Here is an 8,605-nt window from a genome sequence, read left to right as displayed (position 1 = left end):
GATGTTGGATGGATGGATGGATGTTGGATGGATGGATGGATGGATGTTGGATGGATGGATGGATGGATGGATGGATGGATGTTGGATGGATGGATGGATGGATGGATGTTGGATGGATGGATGGATGCATGGATGGTTGGATGTTATGAGTAAAGGCCTAATTTAATTTAATATTAAGTATTTTATTATGACTGACAGGTTCACGGGTCGGCCAGGTGCTTATCTACGCCTCATCAATCGCTGGAAACTGGAGGAGGTGAATTATCTTCTTTTCCTTCATCTTCTTCTTAACAAGGAATTATCAAAGACTTGTGCTTTAAAAACCAGGATGTTCAGGTGTACCTGGATGCCCCCCATCAGCGTTAGGTGGTACTTCTTGGAACATATAAGGAACAAACACATTTAGGTGGTCTGTAGGGACAAAAGCTGAGGTGCTTCTACTTCCACAGCTGCAGAAATGCAAAATAAATCCTCTAATGTGACATGAACAGTACAAGTGTAGCTCCATGGAGAATTACGCCTAAGTTTGCAGAACTTCTTTTAATGCCTATTTGCATACTTAAAGATACAGTACAATTACATGATGTATTTTGATAATGGGCCACGGTGACAGAACCACTGCATTCACCCAAATAAATGTTATTCAGAAAACCAGACCAGGCGTCTTTGTTGCTTCTGCTGCAGTGCCACCCGAGCGGCTGCCTCATTGACCTCTGCATGCAGATGGGCATCATCATGGTGCTCAAACAGACGTGGAACAACTTCATGGAGCTCGGCTACCCGTGAGTTCCTTACATCTCTTTTTCACATGTTTGCACCAATCGTACCGATGCTAATCAAGAAATGACCGTCTTTAAGCTTGACTGGGACTGTGCAGCTAATAAAAACATCACCGTAGCTATTCAATGTTGTGTTTAGAGCTTGATGCCAAATCTTGTGCCGAGAAATTGTATTTTAGATGTTCTTAGCAGTGTGTAATGTGTCTAAGCAAGGGAAACAGATATTAGCATGCCTACTAGCCCTAAAATATGATGTGTTGTATTTGTAGTATTATTTTCACTAAAATATTTGGGAAATGCATGCACTGCTTTAGATATAATAGGAGTTTCTTTGTATTGTTTAGCCATTGGGCTGGTCACAGTGCAGTACAAGAAGAAACTGGATCCTGCTGTGTTGGTTTTCTAGGCTCATTCAGAACTGGTGGACGAGACGGCGGCTGAGGAGGGAACATGGCCACCGTGCCATGGCCAGCCTCCCACAGTGGGAACGGGACTACAACCTGCAGCCGATGAACGCTTACGGACTCTTTGACGAATACCTGAAGATGAGTATGTTGCACCCAGTGCTATTTTTATGTACGTTTATCAGTGTACATGGAAGTCCAGTTGATTTTGTTTTTTAACCTTTTTTTTTTTGGATCCATATATCAGTGCTGGGTTTTGAGATTACCTCGTATCTGTTCCACGCAGTAATCTTCTGCGGTAACATCAAATTTTGTAACATTTGATGCTGAGCAGCTGCTGTCCATGTTATGTAAGCGTGACGCTGACTTGCGTTGAAGTTTTTCCCATTTGCTCCCTTCTTTCATGTTTCTCCGCTCTTCTCGCGGTGTGTTTAAATATAGACCTGTTTTGCATTTCTGATGGATAGAATTAAATCTGAAATAAAACTTAAGGTCAACTAGGCAAGTGTGTGCATGTGTCTGATAGCGAAAATCCCATAAACCGCTGGACAGATTTTATTGAAACTCTCAGAAAGTAATCATTGGATGTCCTTCTTCAATTGATTTACTTTGGAGTCTGTCCAATTTGACAGCTAATCACTGTCAGCCTGCACAAAAACGACTCTAAGGCAGTCGTTTTTTTAGATATTGACCTGAAAGTTTGTGTGGTAGTAGTTGAAAGTTGTCCCTACAAGGTGTGACAGAGTACATGGACATCAGTTACTCAGGCAGATGCGTTTATAATACAGAAACACTTGGTTAAAAATAAAATATATATATATATCCAGCTGGGTTATCTCCCCCCTGGAGTCATCTGGAAACCTTCCCACACATTCTTTTAGAATAATTTGGGAACTTTGTGAAGATCTAGTAATGATATTAAAAAAGAAAAAATGTGTTTCATGAAGAGGTTGGTTTGTTTAGTTTCCTTATTAGATACAAATTTAAATGGCTAGAGTATACATTACATTAAAGCCCAGTGTCTGTAATTAAAACCAAAAACAGGAAGTCTGACACCAAGTGGTTGATCCTGACTTGCGCAGACATGGCTCGTTTTAAACAAGCCTAGCAATGATGGCGTGTAAAGCAGAAGTAAATTTGAAAGTCATTTGGATTGTTAACCAAATAAACGAGTCTCAGAGCTTGAGGGTTTTACTCCTGCTGAGGAAGAAATCCACAACAGCTCAGCTCTTCCTGGTTCTCAGGAAATAAACTTTCTGCTTTTGGAAAATACAAGGGTGGCACAGTGGTGTAGTGGTTAAAGCTGCCGCCTCCCAGCAATAAGGGTGCAGGATTGGGCCTTTCTGAGTAGAGTTTGCATGTTCTCTCTGTGCACACGTGGGTTCACTCAGGTTTCCTCCCACAGACCAAATACAGGCATGTTAGGTTCATTGGTAACTCTTAAGTTGTCCCTAAGTGTGAGTGAGAGAGTGTTTACTGGAAAATTTTAACTGGGGCTGCTTTAAGTGAGAGACAGAATGACAGACCAGTTCTATTCTCCTGCATGGATCAGATGGACTAAACCAGTATAAACTGGTTCTGGCCCACCTTCGTGACACTCCAACCCCAAAACGAAAAATCTGAAGCAAATTCTGCATTGTGTTCAGGTCTCTGAACACTCGACTCGTCTCTGTTTCAGTTCTGCAGTTTGGTTTCACCACCATCTTTGTGGCAGCATTCCCCCTGGCCCCTCTCTTGGCGCTGATCAACAACATTATCGAGATTCGCTTAGACGCCTTCAAGTTTGTGACGCAGTGGCGCCGACCTCTGCCCTCACAGGCCAAAGACATCGGTAAACGAAAGTCAGGCTTTTTCTCCTCCTCCAGAGAAGTTGCCTCCCGCCTAACTTGTGTTTCTGTCAGGAATCTGGTATGGCATTTTGGAGGGAATCGGCATCCTGTCCGTCATCACCAACGCCTTCGTCATCGCCGTTACCTCGGACTTCATCCCTCGCCTCGTTTACGCCTACAAGTACGGACCCTGTGCTGGGCAGAGCCAATCAGGAGAGGGGTGAGGGACGGCTGAACCTTTTCTTGTTTTCTGTTTAGTCTATCTCACACAGAATCCCCATTATCCTTTTTGCAGTATATATACATACATGTTGAACAGATCCACTTTGTGTTCTCCTCAGGTGCATGATGGGATACGTCAACGCCAGTTTGTCCATTTTCCAAGTGTCTGACTTTGAGAGGAGATCTCAGCCCAGAACTAACGGCTCTGAACTGTTCGAAGAAGCCGTGAAGTTCTGCAGGTAGTTTAAAAAGTCAACTCTTCATGGAGATCGAAGCTAGGTTGCAGAAGTATTCATCCCCACTTGGTATTATTTTATTTTGATAACTTAAATGGGGGGAAAGAACTTGTTTTCAATAATTCTTTCAAAAATATAAAACTGAAATGGGCATGGTAGAGTGGCAGGAAAAAGCCATTTCTTAAAGTAAAAAATAAGACAGTCCATTTGGAATTTGCCGATAGATGTTCTTGAGAAGATGGCGCCGTGGTCTGATGAGACTAAAACTTTTTGGGCATTGAGGACAACACCATCCATCTTCTTCCGCTTATCCGGGGTCGGGTCGCGGGGACCCAGACTTCCCTCTCCCCAGCCACTTGGGCCAGCTCCTCCGGGGGAATCCCAAGGCGTTCCCAGTCCCTCTAGCGTGTCCTGGGTCTTCCTCTGGGTCTCCTCCCGGTGGGACGTCACCAGGGAGGCGTCCAGGAGGCGTCCTCACCAGATGCCCGAGCCACCTCAGCTGGCTCCTCTCAACGTGGAGGAGCAGCGGCTCTACTCTGAGTCCCTCCCGGATGACCGAGCTTCTCACCCGATCTCTAAGGGAGAGCCCAGACACCCTGCGGAAGAAACTCATTTCAGCCGCTTGTATTCACGATCTCGTTCTTTCGGTCACTACCCAAAGCTCGTGACCATAGATGAGGGTAGGAACGTAGATCGACCGGTAAATCGAGAGCTTCGCTTTTTGACTCAGCTCTCTCTTCACCACGACAGANCGGTACAGCGCCCGCTTCACTGCAGACGCTGCACCAATCCGCCTGTCCATCTCCCGCTCCATTTTTCCCTCATTCATGAACAAGACCCCGAGATACTTAAACTCCTCCACTTGGGGCAGGACATCTTCCCCGACCCAGAGAAGGCACTCTACCCTTTTCCGGCTCAAGATCATGTTTGAGGGAAATCTATCACCTCCCTGTACTGAAGCATCATCATCAGGAGGGTTTGGGAAACTGGTTAGAGTTAGTAGAAGAAACAGATGGAGCAGAATACGGAAACTTGCCAGAGTTTTCCAAAGATTTGAGGCTTGGTTCGCCTTCCAGCAGGACAATGACCCTAAACTGGTTTACGGTCAAAGCTCAGACCTCGATCCAAGTTTGAATCTCTAGTTTAATTTAAAGATTGTTGGACACAAGCAGCACCCACCCAACCTGAAGGAGCTGCAGCAGATCGGTCATGAAGAATGGACCAAACCTCCAGTGGCTAGATTGCTGCTAAAGGGGATTCTACAAAGTAATTCCTTTAAAGGGGTGACGATGCATGCACTGTGTAAACTGTTAAACTGTATCATTTTTGAAGATTTGGTCTAGGTCTATACTAATTAAACTGATAAAAAAGCTAAAAAGAACACCAAGGGGGTTGAATATGTTTGCAACTCACTGTAAACCACGACATGAGCAGAAATTAGAAAGAAGCCAGCCTAAGAAGCTCCTGTGTTTTCTGTGTGGATGTCTTTCCCGCCTGAACGCCAGATATCGGGATTACAGAGAGCCTCCGGACTCGGCTGAGCCCTACTCCTACACTTTGCAGTTCTGGCACGTCCTGGCTGCCCGGCTGGCGTTCATAATCGTTTTTGAGGTCAGTGTTTTTGACACCGAACGTGACGCTTTCTGGCATTATCCACGCAGCTCATCCACATCATTCGATTGTTCTGGATCTTTCACACAAAGGACAAATCTTCCAATTATCGTATCGTTGAACTGGTAAAGGTTTATTGCGTCATAAATCATTGACAAGTTGTATGCTTACACTACAGTGCAAATGCATGCAGCTTTTAAGGACTGCAGTGCAGAGAAATGCGCTGTACAAGAATCTAACTTGCAGTAGACGGTGGTCAGAGCGTCATCAGTTGAGAACATCGAGCAGAGGTTTTCATTAAAACTGACCAAGAACTTCTCAGCTTCTCAGCTTCCATGATTCAAAGTTCTAAAAATCCTAAAATGTGGCATTTAGAATTTTACGTGAACGTTGTTTTAAAACAGCTCGACACAAGCTGGGAAACAGAACATGTTCAGCATAAGAAAAAGTCATGCATGAGTTTCTTCGATGATTAAGTAAACGCTGTTTTATTGATTTAGCAGAAAGTTACACTTCTAACAATGGTTCAGACGAAAAAACTCTTGTTTTTTTTAATTCACTCATATAAACACTGTTTTAGAAACTTTTATATTGCTGCCCATTTTGTATTGCACAGTCAGTCCGGCAGAAATACAATCATATTCTTATCAGAAGTGCTACAGCTAGTTGCTGCTGTTCCTTTAACGGGTGGGGGCTTTTGATCCATTGGCTGACAATTCATAATAACAGCAATAAGCTGAAGCATCTTCATGAGCTCTTTTGCTTAAGTTTTGAGTTTGGTACGCGCGTTTAACACCAAAACCCGTTCCTGGTGGGAACGACGGCAGGACATTCTGAGGCATTCGTACTCGTGTGTCTCTGTGTTGGCAAACTGAGTCTATATGAGCACAGGCTAGAGTAAAAATAAGATTTTTGCCGAGATTTGTGTAAAAACGAGTCCATAAAGACACCATCTAGCGATCCCAGTAACTAAATTGGCAGATAATCTTCCTAATCTAAGGAATCTAACAGGCATGTCTTCTTTGACACTGACCATTCTTCTCTGCCAGCCACTGTAGCACAGGGAAATCCCTTTGTATAATGATTGACATCATTTTGAAGCCTGGGGATTCCCCTTTTTCAACATGAGGCTGGAATTCCAGATGATGAGAATCAAGTTTTCAAACCGGTGATAAGTCACCAAATTTCGACAAACTTCATATCATTTTGTGGGGTTTTAAAATGGAAAATTTGAAAATAATAACTTGGAATTTAAAGATTCCTCGACTCATTCCGTGACTCATTTTGCCAGCACAGGTCACAGCTGTTTGACCAGATGAACCTTCAGGCATCTGGAAACTGAACCCAAGGATGAACCAAAGCTGTGGAGGTCACACAGAGAAGCAATGTTGTCAACCAACCAATCAAAAGCTTCCAAAGCCGTGACATCATCGTCATCATCATCCTCTGGGCTTTTTGTTTAAAGGCAACGCGGTCTGTTTCTGCAGCATATGGTGTTCGCCATCAAGACCCTGATCGCGTATCTGATCCCCGACCTTCCCAAGGACCTGCGGGACAGGATGCGCCGAGAGAAGTATCTGATCCAGGAGATGATGTACGAAGCCGAGCTGGAGCGGCTGCAGAAAGAGAAGAACGAGAGGAAGAAGAAGGACCGAGTCCACCACAAGGAGTGGCCCTGAACTCGTCACTCGGTACGGCTTTGCGTTCATAAGAGATGTTTCAGCTCCACTGTTGGGTTTCATTTATATCGGTACGGAAAAGCAGTTTGCTCCGAATTAAAAGCGAGCAGAAAGTGGAACACGGCAACAGTATCCTTATTTTTTCTTACAACCCCAGTTCTGGAAACGTAGGGACATTGTATAAAATGTAAAAAATCATTTTACTGGTAACTGAAAAAGTTATGTGCCGGGAGTTCAGGTTTTTATTTCCGGTTCCGCCATAAGGTTCCGTTGAATTAACAACAAAATAAAAGCTCGTCTTTGGTTTAACCGTTGCAGTTAAAAAAAAACAAAAACGTACCCCTTTTTTATTTTTGCATTTGCCGTTTTTCTAATTTCATTTTAAAAACAAACAAAAAAAAACACATGCTTGTTTTGTTTTTGCACTTTTATTTTGAAAGGAAAAAAAACAAAGCATGAACCATACACGGATTTAGACCACTACTTGTTGTTTAATTGTGTTTAAATTACAAAATTCAGTTAAACAAAACAATGGAATTAGTTTCTGACGAGTGAAACAGAAAACCTCTCGTTTGCAGGCGGTCAGCTGCGTTTTAGTGCTCAGAGACCCACTGCTGGCCTTCCTGTGTGAGAAGGACCCTGCTGTTAGACCGGCGCCACCTGTTGGACTCATCCAGACCTGCATCCAGCCCAATCAGGAGCCTCTGAGGATGAACCGGCTCCGCGCAGGAGTGGGGGGAGCGTTTGGCAGCGTTTCCCCTCCCGCCTCAGCTTCAGCTCCTGAATGTAGATTAAAGACGACCTTTTTCTAGATTTTATTTTCTTTGGGGAAATAAATATATCTAAACCACTGTTTACATTTCTCCTTAATCGAGGAGTTCACGTTTTGCTTTATTCTAGAAAAGAATGTCGGACCTCCCGCTCTGCTTTAGTGTAGGGGAGTCAGAGATGCTCTCCATTTGAATTTAGATCAATAACTGCAGTAATAAACATTATTTATTGTAAAGAAATGTCATTTATGTGTCTTTTTTTTTGTCATTCTCTCGCCCAAAACGTGGAATTTCAGACATCGTTGCAGATCCGAATTAAAAAGCAAATAGGGATGTGACAAAAACTTCTAATTTTACAGGTTTGTGTGAACCTGTTGTTATTTATAAGACACTTAATTTACAGAAAAATGGTGCATTTTAGTTTAAAAAATGAGGTTAACAGCAGAGTTATATCCTGTAGGTTGCATAAATTTATTTAAATGTATCATTAAATGTTTGCAGTTAAGGTTTTGTTAAAAATTAATCGATTTTGGTAAGAAAAATAAAAAGTTTCATTCATATTTAAAGCTGTTGTTAACTTTGATGAACTGGTTTTTGCCTTTGTCTGTCTGTTAGCAAAATATCTAGTGAACCTCTTGGCAGATTTTAATGTAACATTCAGGGAATGTCAAAATCTCATTAACTTTAAAAGTCAACCTGAGTCAAGATGACTATAATTCTGTTAATTTTACAGTATTATTATAATTAAATTAGTTGTGGGAGTAGCTGAGAGTAGTAGCACATGCTGTATTATGAGTGCTACTCATTTTAAAAGATCATTAATTAAAACTTGGTCTGTTAGCAAAGTTGCTCATGAACCAGCGGACAGATTTTATTGAAACTTTCAGAAAGTAATCACCGGATGTACGTCTGCAACCGATTAACTTTTGAAGTCAGTCCAATTCAAGATGGCCACTACAACCAACACAAACGTGGATATAACACAGTCAGTTTTACAAATATTGAGCTAAGATTTGATTTGGTAGTAGCTGAGAGTCATTCTCAACACATAGTCTGAGCTCTAACATCTCACAAT

General features: G+C 42.5%; 1 protein-coding gene across 3 annotated transcripts in view; it reads left to right on the top strand.

Moving 5' to 3' along the window:
- The window catches only part of LOC108244990 (anoctamin-4), a 56,711-nt gene extending 48,786 nt beyond the window's left edge, over positions 1–7,925 (top strand). For 2 of the 3 annotated variants that reach the window (XM_017431594.3, XM_017431593.3), the window contains 9 exons: positions 199–256; positions 685–782; positions 1,186–1,328; positions 2,862–3,014; positions 3,085–3,232; positions 3,354–3,473; positions 4,976–5,081; positions 6,569–6,772; positions 7,339–7,921. In XM_017431594.3, the coding sequence (XP_017287083.1) occupies positions 199–256; positions 685–782; positions 1,186–1,328; positions 2,862–3,014; positions 3,085–3,232; positions 3,354–3,473; positions 4,976–5,081; positions 6,569–6,760 (1,018 nt within the window). In that variant the 3' untranslated portion in view covers positions 6,761–6,772; positions 7,339–7,921. Of the gene's footprint in view, positions 1–198; positions 257–684; positions 783–1,185; positions 1,329–2,861; positions 3,015–3,084; positions 3,233–3,353; positions 3,474–4,975; positions 5,082–6,568; positions 6,773–7,338 lie in introns of all 3 variants that reach the window. The other variant, XM_017431591.3, reaches the window with a different exon arrangement.
- Positions 7,926–8,605: the final 680 nt, after the last annotated feature.

Source organism: Kryptolebias marmoratus, linkage group LG1 (assembly GCF_001649575.2).
Source record: "Kryptolebias marmoratus isolate JLee-2015 linkage group LG1, ASM164957v2, whole genome shotgun sequence".
NCBI classification, from domain to species: domain Eukaryota; kingdom Metazoa; phylum Chordata; class Actinopteri; order Cyprinodontiformes; family Rivulidae; genus Kryptolebias; species Kryptolebias marmoratus.
Note: the sequence above shows the minus strand (reverse complement) of the source record. Positions and strands in the feature narration are given on the sequence as shown.